Source organism: Equus asinus, chromosome X (genome assembly GCF_041296235.1).
Source record: "Equus asinus isolate D_3611 breed Donkey chromosome X, EquAss-T2T_v2, whole genome shotgun sequence".
Taxonomy (NCBI): domain Eukaryota; kingdom Metazoa; phylum Chordata; class Mammalia; order Perissodactyla; family Equidae; genus Equus; species Equus asinus.
This window is the reverse complement of record NC_091820.1, coordinates 52,043,704-52,067,272: the sequence shown is the minus strand read 5'-3', so window position 1 is coordinate 52,067,272 and position 23,569 is coordinate 52,043,704. Positions and strand designations below refer to the sequence as shown.

At 42.0% G+C, this 23,569-nt stretch overlaps 1 protein-coding gene across 8 annotated transcripts in view; it reads left to right on the top strand.

Annotated features, from left to right (window-relative positions):
- The window catches only part of VSIG4 (V-set and immunoglobulin domain containing 4), a 120,056-nt gene that overhangs the window by 21,502 nt on the left and 74,985 nt on the right, over window positions 1-23,569 (top strand). Inside the window, exons 7-8 of one of the 8 annotated variants that reach the window (XM_014830427.3) lie at window positions 2,008-2,029; window positions 2,370-3,111. The exons of 6 other annotated variants lie outside the window; for them this stretch is intronic. In XM_014830427.3, the coding sequence (XP_014685913.1) occupies window positions 2,008-2,029; window positions 2,370-2,607 (260 nt within the window). In that variant the 3' untranslated portion in view covers window positions 2,608-3,111. Of the gene's footprint in view, window positions 1-2,007; window positions 2,030-2,369; window positions 3,113-23,569 lie in introns of those variants that run through there. One more of the 8 variants, XM_014830428.3, reaches the window with a different exon arrangement.

Sequence of the window (23,569 nt, the reverse complement as noted above, 5' to 3'; positions counted from 1 at the left end):
AATTTTTGGTATCCAGCCTAGTACAGCCATCCCTCTAATGGGTTGTCTAATGAGGATGCAAGAGAAGCAGACATAATCCTTGGCCTCAAGTTGCTTACAGTTTATTTAGGGGATTCAAGGTAGAAGCATGGAGTTTATGAATAACAATAAATAGCACTAAAGGCTATGGACTCAAAGCTTGGAGAAGACAATGAAGGCTAAAGTGATCCAGAGGAGAGGAGAGTCAGTTACGGCTGGAGTAATTAGCAAGGGCTTTCATAAGGAGGTGAGACTTAGACCAGGTCTTGGAGGGTGAAAACAATTTGGAAGCAGGCAGTATTCCAGGAAGGAGAAACTACATGAGTAAGGGTGTAAAAGCTTAATGGAGTAATCAATAAAGAAAATTCATGTAGCTGAGTAATGGGGAAATAGAGGGGTAAAGGAAAATTCATTCCTGATTATAGAAGGTCTTCAATGACAAGCTAAGGAATGTGGACTTTCTTCTCTAGGCTTTGCAAAGGCGCTAAAAATCACCAAAAATCTTTAATCAGAGGAGTGATATAATGAAGATGTAGTTATCAGGGAAATTAAACAACTGTGAGACAACAGAGGAGGAAACAAAATTTGGACGTTTATTTCTAAGTAAAATCTAGCTATATCTCAATGCCTGCTGCACTTGCCATTTTACCTAGCATTAGTGTGTCTCTTCCTTGTAGTAGCTCCTGTTCCCAAATAGCCTGTTTTCCACATGGGTCTCTTCAACAAAAGAAGAAAAGGGAGTCTTGGGTATCTCCTTCTCCCAGGTCTCAACTATAAGTTCTGGTCTTGGCCAGTTAGCATGGCTATGACCCAGGAGGCTAAACGTGGGTGTGGAGATGCCTCAAGTGACCACAAATCCCAGGGGTACTAAAAGGAAAACATTCATCATAATCTCAATGAGACTGGGTATAAACGGTAACTGTATTAGATTATTTCCCTCTCAAAAACCCTCCAGGGCTCTTCATGGTCCAGGAGATAGAGGTTAAAATATAGCATTCCGTTCAAATCCTTCTGTGATGTAGCTCTAGTCTATCTTCTCAACTCCCACCACTTCCTTATACCTATTTTCCCTTACAGTCACTGGAGTCAAAAAGATAGCCTGTACACCTCAAACCTTCACATGTTTTTCCTTCTTGGATTGCCTTCCAAAAACTACCATTTTCTACCTCTCTATAAGAGAGACAGTGCTGAAGTATCGATTAAATTTAACATGTAGTTATTTAGCGCCCAAGTCAGTTGCTAAGCATATAGAAATGAAAAAGACACAACCCCTTCAGTATAGGAGCTACTAGACCAATGGAGGAGATAAGACATGGAAATACAGGGCTCTATCACAAGGCAGAAGGCCTGTAGCATGTCGTGTTTGCTTTGTTGTTGTTTAATGCACTCATTCCCAGCTGCATCCCTGAAAGATTATAAACCCCTAGAGGGCAGTACCAAGAGACATCCATCTTTGTACCAGGCTATAGAGTCTTTAGGCCTGCATAGAATGTAGATACTTCTCCTCCACAGACACTAGGGAGCAATGGTGGCCTATTCCAGGACCTTTCCTGGGTGCAGAGTGGGGATCAGTGCATTTGGGAATAGCTTAGACAATGGTCCATGACATCAGACTAATTCAGCACCTCCTGCCTGGGCTTTGGCTTGGCTGCCAAGTTTCCCACAAGAACTCCCCGGGAATCTTTGGCAAGATTCCTGGGTCCCTTCCCCAACCATACCAAGCAACTGCTCCAGCTCAATGTCCTGAACCAGAGTATGCTAAAGAGGACAGTGGCCAAGTGTGCTTCCTCTTCCTTTCCCTGAGAAATCTGCATCCCTGTGTTTCAACTTACCTTCCCAATACCTCCAAGTTGTTGGAAAGCTGAGACATATTGAGATTTCCCTCTCTGTCTCCCTTTCCCTCACCTTTTTACTGGTATCCGGGGTCCATGCTTGGTCCTTGTCCACTCCCTGTGGAGACTTCTGACCTGATTCCTCCTTCTTTTCTAGAGCATGTCTATGAAGTGGCCAGGTAAGATAGCCTCTCCTCTTCCATCTTCTGACCCCTTCCTTGCCCCTCAATTCTGTTGGTCACTGGCATGGAGGAAAGGAGGTTTGGCAAAGACCCAATCCTAAGGCCAGAGGCCTTCAGGGTCAGGGCACAGCTTTCTTACCTCTCTGAAGCACCTCCTGAGGTTCTGTCCTAGCCCACAAAACACACAGGATAACTTAGGTCCACTAGCCCTCCATTCCAAGAATCCCTGGGTGACAAGAGCCTGAGGGTCAGATGGCAAAAACTGGGGCAGAATGGTGGGAAACCAGGGTACTGGACTCAAGTCCTTTCTCATGGGTGGTGGGCTCTTGGGCCACAGGGTGCATGCCAGGGAGGCCAACGACTCTGGTGAAACCATGAGGGTGACCATCTCTGCAAGTGGCTGCTCCAGGGAAGAGCCAGCTTCCTGGACTCTGGGCAACGAGTACTCTGAGGAACGCTGCCTGAGTCAGGAGTCCCAGATCATCACCCGGATCAACAATGACTACACTCACCCGCTGCACACAGTTCCCCCAGATTATGAGCTTCTGGCCACCAACAGAAAGAGACTCTGCTAAAAATGCCTATTAGGCCAGGGCCTACTGATATATTTGCCTATTCAGCCCCTGCCTTCTGCATGGCCCCCTTCCCTGCTACCTTTCTTTCTGGATAGTGCAACATGTCTTCCTTGCCAACATTAGGGCCCCTAGAAGTAACTGGCTTTGCTTAAGAAGTTACTATAAGTACCACAAGCAGGTCTGCTGCTGGGTAAGGCCCTAGGCTCTTCTGGTATCCCTGCCTGGGGCTTCCACTTCTTCTCTCCAAAGACCAGAGGGAAGTGTCCCTAACACTAGGACTTGGCCGTCATGCCTCAAGACGCCACTCACCTTTGGCCTCTTGCCACCAGAAGACCAGAAGGAGGCTCAGCTCTGCCACCTCAGTGAACCAGATGAGTCCAGGATCACTTCCCTTTCTCTAGGGCAAGATAGCTTTTGAGATTGTCATGTAACAAGCCAGAGTTCAGTTCTACCCTGCACTAGTGTTCTCATACTCTTTTGCTACTCAATAAATATCTAATCATGATAGCAATCTTGGTTGTTTTGGTCTTCTTTCAAGGACCTACCAAGAGTAACTGAAGTGAGACTAGTTGAGATGGTTGGGGTCCTGGGAGTATGAACAGCACCTTTGCTTTTCTGGTCTTTATTCTTCTCACCCATACCAACCTTTCCTCACTTCAGAGGTGGGCCCAGCTGGAACACAATGAGTCTTTGGTAAAATAGTACTCAGCCGCCTTCCATTCCCTTCATATTCATCTTGCCAGCTCCACCTGGATGACTCTTCCCAAGTCAATTGGGAACCTAGAAAAGGGGGAACCTTTCTTCTGTCTCAGGGGACTATGGATACAGAGATAAAGGGCTCCCTTCTTTCCAAAGTATGGATTCATCACCCTCAAAGATTTCTACCTCCTGGAATCCTGAAATCTTTGGAGTAGGTGTATACTTCATAAGTCATCTCTATCTCCTAGCCCCTTCTTACAATATGGGGTCAGAGCAAAGAAATCTTTCTCCTCAAGCCGGAATAAAGAATAGGAGTGTGAGCATGTGTGTTTGTTTGTCTGTGAATGTGCACACACACATATGACTTTAAATCAATCCCTGCTGTGAGGACCTGTTCTGGGTCAGGTCAACACTGCTTCCTTTCCCTCATGTAATTCATATCAAATCAACTTCTTCACTCTTCAAGGAAGCTGACATGTTACCACTTTTGGTTCCAATGCAGCCCTAAAATCAGCTCAGGTTTCACCAGGAGTTACTCCCCTTTGGGACAATTATAGAAGTCGAAATAGTACATGAAATTGAATAAGGAGTCCCCTGATTTACCACCAACAACCTGCCAATTCCATGGTCAAAATCTCAGCATTTCTCCGTCCCCAGATGCCAGCTTCATATAGCTGGTGAAAGAAGCAACTTCTTCCCCATCATGCTTACAAGCCTCTGAAACAGGCCTCCCCCACCCAGTGGAAACCTTAATGAAACAGTTCTATGTCCAGACCCCACAGCCTTTGAAAACAGCCATTATCTCTTCCTACTACCCTTAGAGAAAGGAATTACTGGCTTTGGGAAGAGAATCTTAATTGTATTTCCATTGGTAAAAGGTGCTCCAAATCCAGGGACACCCCCCTCCATAGAAGCTGAGGACCCCCAGGGATATCTCAGAATCTCTTGTCTTGGAGAGCTTAGAGATTATTGATTATAACTCTCCCAATATGACAGATGAGGAAATGAAGCCCAGAGAGGAATAGTGACTTGTCTAAAGTCACACATATCAAGTCAGTGGTAGAACAGAGACCAGAAGTCAGCTCTGTGAACTCCTGGAAGCATATATTCAGTGCAACCAGAAATTTCTGGAGATCATCTTTGCCCAAAAATTGATAATTTTTTCCACACAAGATAAGCCAGTAAGAGAGTCCTAAGTATAGAACTGGCCTAAAGGTGCAAGATAGGCTAAACAAAAATGGAATGATAACATACGACTCATCTTAGGCAGGTGGCTGTTCAGTGGAAAGTGGAGGAGTGAAAAGAGGAGCTATGCAGAAGAGAAGGAAAGTATGAAGTTCCTCTAGGGCAATTTCCCAAATTTTGTTCCATGAAACATTAAACCCAGGAGATGACACACAGAAAAAAGTTTCCACAATTAGATAGGAATGAGAAATGCTTTATTCTATAGCTCCCTCTTGGGGATTTCTAATGCAACATTAGAATATTAAAGGTTCTGATAAATTCTATAATAAAGCACTTGATGCCTTTGTGTTACCAAGTAATTCCAAAACTTATTTGCTCTCTGAGCCTATTTTTTTCCCTCTTCCTCCTTGATCTTGACCCTGTTTCTCAGGAAGAAAAATCCTCAATGTTGGCTATTACCTTAAACATTGTGGTGACCACAGTTTTTTTTTCTTCAAAATTCCTAGATGGCATAGGGCCCAAAGGCCCAAGGTTACTGGACTAGTGGCAAGTCAATCAATCAGTAAACATGTATTGAATATTTTCTGTAACCAAAGTACTGTGCTAGGGGCTGGGGTAGGGATAGAATGGGGAGATAACATCAAGGAAACATAGTCTTGTCTTCTAGAAGCTCACAATCTAGTGGTGAATTCAAAAATATCCCCTGGAAAAGTTCACTAACAATTGAAGAGGTGCCATCAGGCAATAGGAGATAAAGGGGTCTATACAAGAACCAAAGCAAGGAGTGCTTTGAGAATGAAGAATGAAAGAGTGTAGATTGACTTTCAAAAGTCCCTGGAGAGACTGGGCTTTGGCTGAGCCAGAAAGTATGGGAAAGCATTAGATGGACAGAGAGAAATGGAGACAGTGTACTCAGAAGGAGAAAAGGTATGAGGAAAAGGAGAGAGATAGGTAAAGTCAATGTGTATTTAGAAGCCAGGACCAAGTGTCAGGAAAGTGGGTTTCTAAACCCTGCCATAACACTTGTGCAAGAATCGTGGTGTCCTTGCTGAGAGACTCTGGAAAAGAAACATGAAGGAAGAAAATAACGAATCAAGGAACACTTCCATCCTTGAGCCCCGTATACCTTTTCAAGACTATTGTGCCCCACTTGGGTTCCCACAATGTGTGTAGACACAGCCCAGGGCTGTAGCTCCCAGAGCTGCTTCACTTTCCCCTGGCACCTTCACATATAGTGCTTTAATTCGCTCAAAGTCACACAAAATAACTTGGGAGAGCTTAGTTGGTGTTTAACGGGTGTTCTTGTATCTAGCTGCAAGTCAGTCTGTTGTATCCCAACTGTCCTGGCCTGGAGCTGTTAGGCATGTGCCGCACTTGGGGTATTTGACAAACTGACACTCTACCACATGGAGTGTCCAACTCAGCTTGTCAAATACACGGAGCGTGGCACTGCAGGAGGCTGGGCCAGGGGCTTCAGTGGAGAGTCCAGATCTTCCTGGGAGATGTGGCCCTGGAGGGAAAAAGAAAGGAAGAAGTCACACCCTGAGCCCCAGGGAAACTGCAGAGGCTATAGAGACTAGCTGAAGCACCATATTAGGGTAGTGAGCAAAATAGGTATAAGGATCCTAAACATAAGAGGGATCTTGAGGGTATGTAGGGAAAGCCCAGTTGAGACTTCAGGTGAGGCTCCAGTGCTCAATTAGGGGATTCTTAGGCCTGACTCCTATAGCTATGGCATTTTTAGGGGTCCAAGCTTCAGTGGGCTCCTCTATGCAGCAGAGAGAAAACAATTAGGTCATTGTCTGCCTCCCTGACACCAGAAAAGGACCAGGCCCAAGAGTCAGTGTCATCACCCCCATTTTCCCACCCTCCCAGACTATGTTCTCAGAGTGTTGTGGTTATGAACATAGGCTTTGAGGTTAAGCATGGGCTTGAATCCTGGCTATACCATTAAGTAGCTAGGAAACCTTGGATAAATCATTTTATCTCTCTGAGCTCTAGTATATCCACAAAATGTGTTTAAGTATAATATCTAGCTAATAAGTTATTGTGAAAATGACATGAGATAATGTATGTAAAGCCCTTAGTTCAGTACTTGATACATAACAAATGCTCAAAAAAAATGGTGGTTGTGTTACCAGAAGGAAAGCAACGGCAACTGACAATTGATTAAACAGGGTCAGGACAGATGAAACAAGAATTTCTTATGGACTCAGCCTTGCCTAACATGATGCCTTTGTCCCCTCATGACTCAAGAATGGCAGCTATAAAAGGACGATCATCTAGTCTCACTCACTCATGTTATAAATGAGGAAATGAAGGCTCATTGGGGAATAGAGTTGTTAAAGGTCATACAAGTTGTTCACAGTTCGGGGCTGTGCCCTATATCACCCCATTGTGCCCTCTAGCTTTCCACATTAGTCCTTTTACCTCCCTGCTCTGTGTATCTCTCTGAGAAATGGGAGACACGCTAACAAGGAAGGCAAAAGACAGACAGTAGACTTGGCTGTGAGGCACTGAGATCCTTCAACCTACAACCATCAAGGAAATAAGGAAGCTGCCAGGAGCATGGTCAGGCCTGGAACTTCTTGGAGAATTCCTTTGGCAACACCTAGATCCTGTTGCTAAAAATTCCAGGTTGTCTGTGTCAAATACCTTCCCTTCCCAGCTGTGGCAGTTGATCTATGAGAAAGTATCTGGCCTATATTAGATACTGGCATGAAAAGTGGAAAATATTCCAAGGTTATCAGGAATGGAAAATTGTCCCATGGGTACAGAAGGCCCTGTCTCAGCTAAGATAAGGCAGAGGGACTTGTCTTTCAGCAAAAAAATCAAAGTTACTATTTTTTAATCTTAACTCTTAGTTGAATGCATGTTGGTGAGGGGGTGACATGTCCCTCCAATTTGAGATCTGAAAGGGACTTCAAATCTAAGACTCTAAACTGTCTTTTCCATCCCCTCATTCCCCTCTCTACCTACCCAAACCATCCCAAGCCATCCAGAAGTGTGGCTTTTTCAGCCAAAGCAACAATCATGGTCATAAGGTATGATATAGTGGGCAGAATAGACAAACTTGCATTCTAGTGCTGCCTTTGACACTACTAGCCGATCTTAGTGTTGGATAAGTCTTTCTTTGGACTTCAGTTACCCTTCTGGAAATGGGGACAAGAAGACTTACCTGGAAGAGTTGTTAGGAAAGTGTTTGGCGAGCTTTTCAGAGCCTCCCATATACCTTGGATCAGTCCTTGGAGCTGTTGGTAGAAGCTAGCTGAGCAAACTAATTAATAGAATTTGAGTTCAGGGTGGCAGGGGAGAGAGAACTGGACTAGTACCTTTCTACTATTATCACTCTCATCGGCTAGCAGCTCCAGTGAGAAGACCTGGATAAACTGGAAGTGTCTACAGCCTCCTAAATGCCCTTTCTAACTTCATCAAAAAGGAGGCGAGGTATGATGGGGCTAAAAGTTCCTTCTTAGTACACTGGAAGCTGAAGAACCTTATGGAACATGTTGCCCCAGTATTAATAGAAGGATTCAATGACCGAGCTGAAATTAGATTGGTTTTATTTTCACTCTTAATGTTCTAGTCTATGCCTCTCCAGTAAAGTGTATATAAGAAAAGCAGGTTCAGTTGAGAAAGACTGGCCAGAACTGTAGGAAGAAGAGGTGGATATCTACATGGAGTGATACTGAGGGACTCTGAAAGCTCTTCTCTTGGTCTGTTATACTACGTGAAATATTATCACTTGTCCCCTGTTCTAACACATCAAATAGAAGGACTTGCACTGAAACTGACCCAGCTGGTCCTCCTCATACTGGAGATAGTCTGGATTTTTTTTCAGGCATAGTTCAGCCCCACCCAGATATATTTACTCAGCACGGCTTTTGTGTCCTTTCTCAACAGAGGGCTAACAATCATCAGAATAAAGGATATAAAAACTAAAAGAGTCTCTAGACACCATCTATCTAATCCTTCCCCTCCTCTTCTTTGCAGAAGAGCCCAAAATGTGACTTCTAGAATGGAGAGGACTTGCTCAAAGATACACAGTGGGTAAATGGTAAAACCAGGACTGCTACTCAAATTTCCTGACTCCTGTTACCGGGAAACATTCTACTTTCATGTGGCTGTCTCCTAAACAGCCTGTTTAGGGAGGAAATGTCATCCTCCTTTCTCACCATTAAAAGCTCCAGGGCAGAAGACCAATGGGAACTTTCTTCTCTCCCACCCTTGACCCAGGATCCCTGAGGAAAATTCAAGGAGAATGGGAAGGGGGGGTCCAGGCCACCTGTGGTAGCTGTAGACACTGCTACAGCTTGGGAATCCAAGCACAGAGAGTAAATTGATACTGTACCTGTTACTGGAGTGATGCCTTGGTCTCAGAGGAGGCACGGGTTCCCTGGTGATGAGCCAAACTGCAGAGGCCAGAGGGAGCTGGGCTTTATGCCGTGAGCAAGAAGGTCGTGTGTTTTGAAGGGCCCTTGGTATCTTCAAGAGGAAACAAAAATGAGGAAGATAAGGCTGAGGTTAGCCAACGGAAATCTGGGTGCAAAGTGACAAAATAGTGCTATTGTGAAAGGGTTCACTACTGCAGCAACAGTTCCCACTGCCATGCCCCCTGCCCACTCCCAGCCAACCTTTAACAGATACTGAATACCCAAGCTGCAAAGAGTTGGAGCAGAAAGCCCCTGGCTACCCTAGGCTCCGCGTATGGGCCAAGGAGGTTTCCTCAGAGTTACTGAGGGAATCCTGGAATGTCAGAGCTGAGACATTATCAAATGAAAATCCCCAGTGTCAAAAGTGAGAAACTGACCCTCTGAGGGGTGAAAGGAAATGCCTGATATAGAAAAAGCAAATCAGTGGCATAGCTGGAATTTGAATCCATTTCTATCAACTCCAAATTATGTGTTCTCTCACTTTGTCAGAATGCCTCCTGGTCCTGAAATATCCATTTTACCTCCCCTGGTACAGTTTCTCCCCTGGTCCAGCTACATAATTCGCAAGGCCCAGTGCAAAATGAAAATGATGGGCCTTTTGTAAGAAAATTAAGAATTGCAAGATGGTAACAGTAGCAGTATGGGGTTGGGTCACACTAAGCCAAGTGTGAGGCCACTAAGCCAAGTATGGGGTCTTTTTAAGCATGAAGCCCTGTGAAACTTTAAAGGTCACCTGCCTATGAAGCCGGCCCTGCTGACCACAGGTCACATTCTGGCATCCAGAGGGCTTATGGAAGCAAAGAAAGAAGGAAATGCACATCTATTAAAGTGCTTATTATGTGCATTACATGTGTTATCACATTTAATCAACAACTCTCTGGTATGGTATTATCATTATTTCTATGTTTAGGTGAGGAAACAGAAGAACATAGAAGTAAAGTGACTTGCCTAAGGATGCCAAACTAGGAAACAATGGAGAGGGCAGGATTTTGCCCTTAGGTCTTTCTAACTCCAAATGCTATTTTTTTCTACTCTCCCACATTGGCTGGAAGGAGAAGAGAGGAAAGTAGTTGACCTTGAGAAAGAAAACATGGTGCCACACCTTTAAGTTTAACTGTGGCCCTCAGGCTTCATGAAGGACATGAAAGGTATGAGAAGAAAGTGAATGGCTTCCTAACACTTTGTGTTTGCAATCCTTGGGCAGTGCCCATTCACAGCCAGGAGCGCAGTGCTCTATATCATGAATACTGATGACATGGCAGATGGGAGAGGCAATTCCTGTGGTGCTTTCAGGGTATACTTGGGATCACCTTCAATGATTGCAGTGTCCAAGTACCAGTCCTTAGTCTACATAGCAAAAGTAGGACCCTGGGCAGTGCTCAAGCCTCAGTGAATAATCTATGCAGGTTACATAGAGTTTTATAAATTCATGTTCAAGAGAAAAGACACTAGGAGCCAGGACTCCTGTGCCCTAGTCCCAGATCTGCGAGCTCTGTTTCCTTCCTTATCCTTGGTTTCCCATTAAACCAACAGAAGGTGGACTGGATGATTTTAGTGGCCTCTTTAGCTCAAACATTCCCTAGTTCCTTTATTATCCCTTACATCCTTGCTCCTCCCTCATTGTGGGCTTCCTTGTTGTTGTAGGGCCTAAAGGCTCTAGGGACAGCCTGGGATAGGGATTCACATGCACTCACACTACTTTGCAGAAAACTTCCTTCTACCAGAATAATTTATTGGCTTAGTCCTCGAGACCAGGTTCCTCAGATCTGGCTGCTAGAAAGATTCAGTTCCTTTTTCTTTTTGGTTTCTGACTGAAGCTTGGCATGGAAGCAGGGTTGTCCTGCGGGTACTTTCCTAGGGAGGAACCCCCTCCTCCCTACTCACACCATAGAGATGAGTAAGTTCAAGTCCAACTACCCACTCCTTTTTTTTTCACCTACCAGTTGAGGTACTCTACTGGCTTTTTAGTAGGAGCTTTCTGGAGACAATGTCTTCACTTAAAGTAGTAATTAATGGTGGCCACTTTGAGTCCCATGGCAGGTCCATGAAAGAAAGCATTAGGAGTCAGGAGAACCTGCAAATCATGCCACCTATGCAGAAGGCCTGAATTAGAGCAAAGGGAATTGGGCTTCTTGGAGTTCCTCTTTACCTCACAAACACAAAGCATGCTGGGTAGGGCCAAGTTTGCAGCACAGCACAAAGGGGACTTTTCATTTAGGCCTGTTATACAACCAAAAGACACAGAGACCTCCTATTTTGGATACTCTTTGACGTGGCTGTGCTTATAAAGGGGGATGGGGAAGAAGAGTTGAGTGCTAGGAGAGAAGGCAGGCAGGATCCCACACTGTAAACACATTCATTTATTCACTCAGTGCTGGAGTGGAAAGATATTGAATTTTGAGTCAGAGTCCCTGCGTCTTAGACCTTAAGGTATAGTGCCTGTGTTATAGACCCAGCTTTATAATTCATTAACCATATGCCTTGTAAAATCACGCACAGCCTGTCTGAGCCTCAGCCACCATATCATATTGAGGGAGTCTTGGACTGGGGGCGAGAGGGACACAGGCACGCACCCAAGGAACTAAGTCTTTCTATAGTATGGGACAAGTGATTTGACAAAGGTATGAAGTGCTATCAGAAGAGTAGGTAAGATAGGCATGATTTTTCCAGGACACGGGGAGAGGAGGTTGTGGTGATTACAAGGTTCTTAGAAAAGTAGGATTTTAGTTAGATCTTAAAGGATGGAGAGAAAAAATAATGATGCTTACTGTCTCTGGAAAGCCTTCTCTGACCACCCCACTCCCTGCTTTGGCCCCCTCTAGTCTCAGAAAACTGTCCACACTGCACTTATGTGTCTGTCTTTCCCAGGAGACTAAGAACTGCCCAAAGTAAGGACTGTGAATGACTTTTTTATTTTTGCACAGGGCCAGGAATGAACTAGTTGCTCCACAGCTGTGAGTTGAATAAATGAATGCATAAATGCATAACCAAATGAAGGAAACCTCATAGCCCAAGGTCCCCACATTCCTTAGCTTATCTCACCTCCATGAAAGAACTGAGAAGGCCCCGCTTCAACTTCAAGTTCATCTCCCTTCTCCCCTATTCCCACCTCCTATTGGAAGCCTGTCAAGAAAAGGCCCCAAAGAAAATTGCAAAGCTGAGGCCACTTCCTGTGCAAGAGGCTGGTGTCCACACACTCCACCTCAACCCTGGTGATTGCAGTGCATATGATTGCACTGGAGCTTCCTTTGAAAGGAAACGCAAAGTCTGATGCAATGCATAGGGCACCACTAGGCCAGGATTGAAGAACTTCATGTACATCTGGGCCTGAGGACAGAGGGTTCACTGTGAGATTCCCCACAAACCTAGTGATACTGACAAGATAGGTGACAGCAATTAACCTATCCACTACAGCTCAACTTTATTCAACAAGGGTGTATTGAGCATTTACTGGTTGCAAAGCTCTATGCTTGGCACCAAGGGGAAAAATAAATATACAGCAGAGCAATAATATACATCTAATAGAAATATAATGTGGGCCACAAATTTTCTAATAGCCATATTAAAAATTTTAAATATAAATAGGTCAAAGAATTTTTTTAATATATTTTATTTAACACAATGAATCTAAAATGTTATCTTAACCTGTAAGCAATGTAAAATTTTATTAATTAAATATTTTATGTTCTTTGAAATGTGGTGTGTATTTTACGCTTAGGGTACATCACAATTTGGACTAGCCATGCTTCCAAAATTCAATCGCTATATGTAGTTAGTAGCTACCACATTGAACAGTACAGGTATAAGAGATGGTCCCTGTCCTCAAGGAATTCATAGCTTAGTCCAGGAGCCAGACTGATACATAAGCATGTACAAGGAACAAGTACCATAGCAGAGATGCATGTATGGAAAAGAACATTGCACCAGAAGTCAGGAGACCTGATCTAGACTCTTTTCTCTGCCTTTACTTCTTTGGGACCTTGAGTAAATCCTTCTTCCTCTATAGGCCTCCATATTTCCATCTGTACAATGAGGTTGGACTAGATTCATTCATTCAACAAATATACGTTGAGTGTTTTCTAAGTATCAGGCATGGTGTGAGGTGCTCAAGAGATAGAGATGAATAAGACACATAAGATGCCTGCTTTCTTGGCATTTGCAGTGTAGTAGAAAATAGCTATTATACTAATAGTTACAGGTAAATGTGACAATAAAGGGGGAAGCACAGAGAGCTGGGAGAACACATAGCAAGGGAATCTAATCCACCAAACTTGGATAAGTCAAGAAAACCTCTTGAGGAAGTAACTTTTGAAGTGAGACTGAAGAATGAGAAGGGATGAGACAAGTGCACAATTGGTAAAAAAACATTCCAGGCAGAAGAAACAACATGTGTAAAGGCTCCGAGATGAAAAAGAATGTGGCCTATTCCAGGAAGATAAAGAGGCTGATGTGGCCTGGAATACAGAGAGCAAAGAAAAGAATAGCTGAAAGCAAGATAGGAGAGGTAAGCAGGAGGCCAAACTAAAGGAAGGTCTATATGCTATGTTGAGGATTTGAAACTTAGCCAATGAGATATGAGAAGTCAGAGAAGGTACAGGTGATGCAGTGCCCTTCCACCTCTAAGCCAAGGAATTTTGGAATCTATGCCATGGAAAGAAAAGTTAATTCCAACTGGTTGGACTAAAGACGTCAGAGAAGTAGCATTTAAAAAGACCCTTGAAGGATAATAAGACTAATAGTTAAAGGAGGGCATTCCAGGTAGAGGAAAGATCATGAGTAAAAGTGCAGAGGTAGGAAAGAACATGGTGAGTTTGTATGAACAAAGGAACTGCTGATCAACAGGATAAATATAAGCCTAAGAATACCTTTGAATATCTATAGATGTACTAGAATCACAGAAGCCCAAAGGCCTATCCAACATACCAAATGTGTCTGAGAGAAAACGGACAAAGACCTTGGACCTACTGAGAGATTCATTTTGTACTGCAATGATAATAATGAACACATACTGTGAACTTCCTAAGTGCCAGGCACTGCCTCAAGCCCTTTACATGTATTAGTTTATTTAATATCCTCACAACAACCTTATGAGGGAGATACTATAATTATCCCCGTTTGACAGATGAGGAGCTGAGGTTCAGGGAGATCATGTCACTTGCCTAAAGTTAAACAGCTAGTAAATGGCAGACGCAGGATTCAAATGGTATGCAACAACTCAAAAAGGGTAGGGATTTTGACATAATCTACAAAAATATATAATATAACTCTGGCTAAGAAGTATCAAATTCAAGTCAGTTGTTATCTCAGTCTACAAGGGCAGTTTTATCCAGGAAAACCTCAATTAATTTACAATTTATGATCATTAGACAAGGCTGGGCTGAAGCTGAACTTTGGTTAGCTTCTTAAAAAGAAAAAATAAATGGGGCTGGCCCCGTGGCCGAGTGGTTAAGTTCGCGCGCTCCGCTGCAGGCGGCCCAGTGTTTCGTTGGTTCGAATCCTGGGCGCGGACATGGCACTGCTCATCAGACCACGCTGAGGCAGCGTCCCACATGCCACAACTAGAAGAAACCACAACGAAGAATACACAACTATGTACCGGGGGGCTTTGGGGAGAAAAAGGAAAAAATAAAATCTTTAAAAAAAAAGAAAAAAAGAAAAACTAAATGAAGTAAATAAGATAGCAGTACCAGAGAGTTATTTAAAGACTTAGAAAAGCAAACTGGTTCTACTTTTCATTCCCTATACCTTATTCCCAGTCAGAGTCCTTCAGAAGCTTCCATCTATGACAGAAATAACAGAAGTGACCCTAACCAACCATTGTTATCTGTTTCTTACAATGATCCACCTAAGGGTAAAAACCCTTGGGCAATAGTTTTAAATGGATAGGGAAGGAAAGAAAGCGGAACCAATTTGAGATAGTCCATTGCATATATTTGAAAGAAACAAAACTGAATTTCTTTAAAATATATATTCTCTAATTCAGAATGGGGTGAGTGCCCCTGGTGTCATTGATTTGGCACATACAGACCATTTTCATTTTCCTGACTGAAAGAAGGGCAAGGATGGGGAAGAAAAAGAGAATTTAGGCCAACCCCTTGAGCTTACACCACAACTAAACATCTTCTAGTACTAGGATGCTAGAACTTGGTTTAGCACTAATTTAGGAGGCAGTCAATTCCTACATACTTCTCTCTGGAGTTAGTCACCATGACACTTTATATTATTGTTCTTCCTATATTTGCATATGTCGATTTCCACAGGCTTATCTAAAGAGTGTCAGCCACCATGATTTAAATGGCAATAGGTAGTTCAGAATCTCCAATGTATAACCTGAACTTTTTCTTTAAAGATTTTATTTTTTTCCTTTTTCTCCCTAAAGCCCCCCGGCACATAGTTGTATATTCTTAGTTGTGGGTCCTTCTAGTTTTGGCATGAAGGAGGCCACCTCAACTTGGCTTGATGAGCGGTGCCATGTCCACACCCAGGATTCGAACCCGTGAAACCCTGGACCACCAGAGCAGAGCATGTGAACTTAATCACTTGGCCATGGGGCCGGACCCTAACCTGAACTTTTCTAACCCCAAAGCAGATGCTATGAAGTAGATAGTCAAATATGTCTTACTGTTAAAGAGTGTTACAACTAGATTAAGTGGTAAATAAAACTATCAAAGATGCTCAAAGTGGGCTCTTGACTGGTGACAGGCATTGCAAATTGTCACGTAAGACCTTGTGCTATAGTGACAAAAGCTTGAAGCTCAAAGACTTGGATTTGAATTCTAGTTTGCTACTTTCCAGCTGTGGGGCCTTGGGCAAATTACTAATCTTTCTGACTATCCAACTCCTGACCTCAAAATTGAGCTAATAAATAGGTACTTCATGGGATTTCAGGAAAGTGGTATACCTGGAAGCACCTGTCAAGGCCAGATAGTACAAGGTAAGAAGCAAAAAAGCTACATATTGACACAAGAAGAAGAATAGAAGAGAACTGCTCCTCTAGTCTCAGTTTTAGGCAGAATGAGAAGTGGAAAATGGAAGAAAAAAAAGTTTTGTTGAGTGCTTATTATGTAGCATGCACTCTCATGTCTATGATATCACTTAAATCCTCTCAACAGCCCTGTAGAATAAAAATTATTCCCATTTCACAAATGAGGGTAATGAAGCTCAAAGAAATTAAGCAACGTCTCTCAAAGTCACATATTTAATAAGTGGCAGAGGTGAGATTCAAACTTTTATTAGCTGTGCCCCTAGGAAGGCATGAGAGGGGCAACTCAAGAAAGCACCATCTCCTTTGGCCCCCTAAAACCCTGCAGCCCAGCCACTACCCAAGCTCCATGAGCACAAGAACCATGTCTGTTATACCCATTTTTCTATTAAGTTGCTGATTTCTTTTTCTTAGTTGATTTTTGAAGTTCTTCATATATTAGAGAGATTCTCCCTTTTATGTAATAATAATTGCAAATATTTCTACTAGTTTATAATTTGCCTATTGACTTTGCTTTGAGCATTTCATACTTTTGTTTATTGTCTGTGTCTTCTACACAGATTCATGAGGGCAGTGATTTTATCTTATTTACAGCTATATCCCTAGTGCCTAGAACTGCGCCTTGCTTATAGTAGGTACTCAATAAATATTTGTTGATAAAAAATATTTCTTCCTGCTGTGCAAGCCTGAAAATAAGGTGACATCTAAATACTGAATGCCTTGGTCTCCCCTTGTCCCTGGTTCTTGACGACCTCTGAGCCAGAGGTAATCAGGATTGAATATTCATTAAGAAAAGCCCTAGACAGAGTGTCAGGAGACCTGAGTTTCAGGCCCAGCTATGCCAGGCTTGTAATATGATGTTGAAAAATTCCTTTCTTTGTTCTTCTTTATAAATGTGGTGGACTAGATGGTCTTTAAGATCCCTCTTCTCCCATTCATGAATTTTTCAAATGGTCTGGATGATAGAGATACCAAAGATAATATGACTGACCAGGACCTTGTCTTCCTAGAACTTACATTCTAACAAAGTAAAGAGGGACTCACCAAACAATACCACAATAAAAATCTAAGTATTATATAAGATAAACATGAGATGTTATGAAAGAAAGTAATAGCAAATCTTTTCTGGTATAAGAGTTTAGGGAAGTCTTTCTTCAAATCTGTCTAAAACAGCTCTGAAGGATGATCCAGACTAAGCAAAGTTCTCTGGGCCTTGGGTTCTTTAAAATATATATTAAATAGTAATATTAATTATATCATATTTATTTATAAATCATTTATTTTATTATAATAAATATTTGTTATGATATACAATTTATAATTTTATTAAAATATTATTTATAGTATATTAAACATGCATACCCATATATGTATAAATCTTCACCTAGCATGTGTCAAAAAAACTTTCTAAACTATAAAATGATAATACAAATGTGAGGAATGACTTTTTCAAGTGGCTGGGGATTTCTCTGGACCACTTTGGGACTCCATGGGTGGCCTTCACTCCAGGGCCCCTTGAGGCTGGTCCTGAACCTGAACCTGTGTCTCTGTGGGACTTGTAGGGTGATCTGCTGCTACCTTCAGCAGTGTGAAGCAGATACGATCTGTCTCTGACCAGCAAAGACGTGTTTCAGAGCCTGAGAATGTCTCTAACTACATATTAGGCCCATATCTATGACCAACTGATGCTATCAGACATCCTGGAAACTGCCTGGCTTGTCTCAATGCTTGGCAGTTGAGGCAGAAGGAGGGGTGCTTTGCAGGCCTCTCTGGTCAGCTTGACTCAATCCAGGAGATGGTCAGCTCTTGGACGGTATGGAGTGGATTCCTTGCATCCACAGATTTTCCAATATTCTCATTATCTATAAGAATAAACAGAAGGAAGAAGGGAGGCCATCTGGAGACTCCAGCACACTATGCTGATAGGACTAAGGAAATAGAGGACTTGGGGGAAGGGAGTCAAGAGTTGACTAATGACTACTGTGTCCCAGGCACTGTGCTGGATACCGTATGCACATCTTCTCATGTAATCTTCACAATCATTCTAGGATGTGGAGGTTGTTCTTCCCTTTCCACAGAAGAGAAAAATGAAGTTCGGAGTGTTCAAATAATTTACTTCAAGTCACTCAGTATGCAACTGAGTTGGAGTTCAAACCAATTTTCCTACTTTCATTTTTACCACATGCCACTTGCAAGAGTCATTTTAGCACCTTCCACTGCCTCCAGGCTGTACAATATCAATTTTTATTCCAAATCAGAGGGAGAATTATTTATAAGCTGAGGGATTGCAAATATAGATATTCTCTCACTTCTCTTGCTATGAGCTATGCTCCTCTGGCAGGAAGTTGACCCTCTCATCTCATCTGAACCATGCCTGTTGTGGTTTAATTCAACTTCCTCTCCCCTTATCCTACTTCTCCTACAAACATTCTTCCCTGAGTTGCAAGATACAGCCTCCAACCTCTGGTGCCTCTTTTGAACCTCCCATTTTGACTCCTGAGCCAAGCAGAGGGGTTTCAGAACTAAGAGTAGGGCCACTCCCACCTCACCTGCTTCCACTGCTCCACTGGCTCTGCTCTCACAAAGCTCATCAACCCAATGGGCTCTTCTCAGATGTTGTCCGATTTGGTCCCTCATATGTTGGTCTCTCAGCCTATAAACATGGTGAAGTCACAACCAACTTAAAAAACATCTCTTACCAATGTCCACCCCATCATTCCTCAGTTCACTCAATATGATCTTCTTGAAAAGTTAGTTTCTAAAGATTACCTCACTGTTTGACCTCCTAATCCACCATGACTTAGCTTTTTATTTGTTCTCTATCTCCATTTCTGCAGTGACCCTGCTATGTGGTGTCACCAAATTACCATGAACTCCTAATCAACAAAGCCAAAAGCCTCTCTACTAGCCCTCATCTTCCTCAATGTCTCTGCAGATGGCTCTGTCAGGCATTCCTTCTTTCTTAAAGCCCTGTCATCAACTGATTTAGAGGATATCCTCCCTCTTCAGACTGAATTCTACCACCAAAAGCCACACAAGGATGCTTCAGATGAGATGGAAAGATCAACTTCCTGCCAGAGGATCTTAGCTCATGGCAGGGACTGTCTTCTTCATTTCTTTCCCTAGTGGCTTAACACAGCACCTGATCCAGAGTAGTGTTCAGCGATAATTGTTGAATTTGTTTACCTATACTCCTCTGATTCACCCATCTCCCTGATCACTCTCCTTGGTTATCTTCATGGGTTCCTCTTCCTTTGCCTGTTCCCTATTACATGTTAGTGTTTCCCAGAGCTCTGTATTTTTCTTTGTGTGTACGAGTGTGTCTGCATGCTTTCTCACTCTCTGTCTCCCTCCACTTCCAGATCTGTAGATTCAGTTGAATATTGAACATATACTCCTGAATGTCTAAGTCCTCATGTCCCTGACCCTACACCTCAAACCTGCTCATCATCCTGGAGGGAATTCAAGATAGAAAGATCAGTCATCTTTGACCACCATTATATATTTCTATTAATAATCTGATTATAACACTTATTACCTTGTAACATGATATTTTATGTTCCTGCCTTTCCTTCATTATAGCCTGGGGTTCCCTCAAGGACAAGGGTCTATGTCTAAATTAATTTCTGTATCCCCAGTTTTTGGCACAGAGTAAGGTACTGCTTAGGAAATGTTAGCTGAATGAGTGAAGAGTTATGAAGTCAGTTCACAGAGTGCCTGTAGTAAGGGAGAGGGTGACCTTGTTCCTAATTATCAAGATGAAAATGAAAAAGAATATGAAATGATGTAAATTTTCAGTAAATAATGGTTTTCTCCTTAAAGTTTGGTATTTATTCTTTTCTCTCAGGATTCCTTTGGCTATGCTGGGTCTTTTGTTGTTTCATATACATTTAGGATTCTTTGCTCTATTTCCATGAAGAATGTTGCTAGGATTCTGATTGGGACTGCATTGAATCTGTGGAATGCTTTAGGTAATAAGGACATTTTAGCTATGTTAATTCTTCCAATCCATAAGCATGGAATACCATCCCATTTCTTTATGTCTTCTTCAATTTCTTTCAACAACATGTTGTAGTTTTCAGTGTAAAACTACAAGGTCTTTCACCTCCTTGCTTAAATTTATTCCTAGGTATTTTATTCTTTTTGTTGAGATTGTAAATAGGATTATGTTCTTGATTTCTCTTTCTGCTAGTTCATTCTTAATGTATAGAAATACAGCTGATTTTTGTACATTGATTTTGTATTCTGCAACTTTACTGTATTCGTTAATTATTTCTGACAGCTTTTTGGCAGATTCTTTAGGGTTTTCTACATACAGAATCATATCGTGTACAAATAGTGACAGTTTTACTTCTTCCTTTCCAATCTGAATGATTTTATTTCTTTTTATTGACTATTTTTTTTGGCTAGGGAGGTATCACACTCCCTGAATGCAAGAACATACCACAATTCTATAGTAATCAAAACAGCATGACACTGATAGAAAAAGAGACACACAGATCAATGGGATGGAATTGAGAATTCAGAAATTAACTCACACATCTATGGACAGTAAATTTTTGACAAAGGAGCCAAGAGAAATGGAATGAAGAAATGGAGAAAGGAAAGTCTCTTCAATAAATGGTGTTGGGAAAACTGGACAGCCACAGGTAAAAGGATGAAAGTAGACCATTATCTTACATCACACACAAAAATTAACTCAAAATGGATTAAAGACTTGAATGTAAGACCTGAAACCATAAAACTCCTAGAAGAAAACATAGGCAGTACTCTCTTTGATATCGGTCTTAGTATCTTTTTGAATATCATGTCTCCTCAGGCAAGGAAAACAAAAGAAAAAATAAACAAATGGGACTACATCAAACTAAAAAGCTTCTGCATGGCAAAGGAAACAATTAACAAAACAAAAAGACAACACACCAACTGGCTGAAAATATTTGCAAATCATGCATCCAATAATGGGTTAGTATCCAAAATATATAAAGAACTCACAACTCAGCAGCCACAAAATGATCAAAAAATGAGCTGAAGACATGAACAGACATTTTTCCAAAGAAGATATACAGATGGACAAAAAGTACGTGAAAATATGTTCAACATTACTAACTATTGGGGAAATGCAAATCAAAACTACTATGAGGTCACTTCACACACATCAGAATGACTATTACTAAAAAAACAAAAAATAACAAGTGTTGGTGAGGATGTGGAGAAAAGGGAACCCTCATACACTGCTGGTGAGAACGTAAACTGATGCAGCCCCTATGGAAAACAGCATGGAGATTTCTCAAAAAATTAAGAACAGGGGCTGGCCCCATGGCTGAGTGGTTAAGTTCGCATACTCTGCTGCAGCTGGCCCAGTGTTTCATTGGTTCGAATCCTGGGCGCAGACATGGCACTGCTCATCAGACCACGCTGAGGCAGCATCCCACATACCACAACTAGAAGGACCCACAACGAAGAATATACAACTATTTACTGAGGGGGGGCTTTGGGGAGAAAAAGGGAAAAAAATTAAGAATAGAACTACTATATGATCCAACTAGCCCTCTTCTTGGTATTTGTCCAAAGAACATGAAAACACTAATTCAAAAAGATATATGGACTCCTATGTTAACTGCAGCATTACTCACAATAGTCGAGACTTGGAACCAACCTACGTGACCATCAATGGATGAATGGACAAAGAAGATGTGGTATACAATATAATACTACTCAGCCATGAAAAAGATGAAATCGTGCCATTTGCAACAACATGGATGGACCTTGACGGTATTATGCTAAGCAATATAAGTCAGATGGAGAAAGACAATTACTGTATGAATTTACGCATGTGTAGGGAATAAACAAACAAACATATGCATATGGAGAACAGATTGATGGTTACCAGAGGGGAAAGGGGCAGGGGTATGGTGAAAGGGGTAAAGAGGCACATGTATATGGTGATGGATGGCAACTAGACTTGGTGGTGAACACGGTGCAGTCTATTACAGAAGCCAAAATATAATGATGTACACCTGACATTGATACACTGTTGTAAACCAATGTGACCTCAAATAAATAAATAAATATAAAAATAAAACACTTAGCATTTATTACCAGGATGATCTTTAGCAATACAGCTCTGATGGTGTCACTTTCCTGCTTAAAAAGATCACTGGCTCCCCATTGCCTAAAGCTAAAAGTTCAAAATGCCTCAGCCAGGTGGTCAGCATCCTTCACAACCAGCTCACACCCTGTGTCTTCATACTTTTCCACCCAACCTATATTCCAACTAAATATGTCCAATATTCTAGTGCAACTCTGACCTTTCCAAATGCTTCTCTGTGGACCTGGAAAGTTTCCTGGCTCCCTCACATTTATCCTGCCAGGAAACTTTGCATTTGTTTCTCAGGCCCAGCTCAATTATCACCTCCTCTGGGAAACTTCTCCTGTTGCCTTAGACAAAGTCTCCATGTACTTTGTATGTACCTCAATTATAGCCTGCTAACCTTGAATTTAGGTTATCTGTTTACATGGTTAGAAAGCGAACTTTACCATGCAGGGGCCTTGACTTACTTGTTTTTGGATTCTCAGAGTAAGATCCAGCATGAAGCGGACTTTCTGTAAGTTCTTGTTAAATGCCTACTGAAAGATCATTTCCAAACATGTTCAGTCCCCACCTCCAATCCTACCCTAGTCCAAATATCTTCAGATGTCAGGGATGTCTCTTTTCTTAACTGTATACCTGGTACATAGTAGGCTCTATAAAACACCTAAAGTCAGGATCTGGCTGGAGGTGATGACACAGCAACTGAGTTGTCTCCCAAACTTCTACTTTCTTTCCATGGGCATACTGGGAGAAAATTTGAAGAGAAGCAAACACAATTTCAATCAGGGTTACATTCTTGTCACCTTAGGTAAGAAAGAGGAAAAAATGAAAATCAGAAGGAGAAAAGCTGAGGAGTGCTGGAGGAAGGAAATCTGTCATCTAAAGTCAAAAGGCAAAGTTGTACAAAAACTTCAGCCCCTTGGGTTACTAGAAAAGTAAGTGGGTTCAATTGATTTAATGACTATTTTTCTGAGAGTTCACAGAACTCCTGATCCTGAATAAGAGTTAAGAGAGAGAGTACAGAATTTAGACATAGACAAGAGCTTAGGTAGGACAAGGCTATGACCTAGGCCTAGATACTGGCTTTGCCACTGATCCACTTGGGCAGGTTTCTTTCCATCTCTGGACTTCAATGTCCCCATCTGTAAAATAAAAAGCTTGGCTCCTTGACATTACAGAGTGAGATAGAAATGCCTTCTAAGGATGTGGGCTTACTTCTCAAGCAGAGATCTCTCACCATAGGGCACAGAGTTCAGTTTTATATGACCTCCAAATTCCATCATTGAGATGACCTGACCATATTCCGTGAACTGACTCATGCATGTCAAACTCACAAGAAACAGATGTCATACAGAGGGTTTTTTTAATTTTGATTTTTGGTTTTAATTCCAGAGCAAATGTAACCCCCAAATAGCTGAGAATGCTCATGTTGGCTGAACAATAATTTCTCTCTTGCTCGGAAAAATCTATTCTGGAAGCTAAATTAATCAGAAAGTTGCTTGAGGAGAACACAAACAGGACAAAAAAGATTAGATGAGTTTGTTCAATTCTCCCCTTCCCCAAACCTCCTCA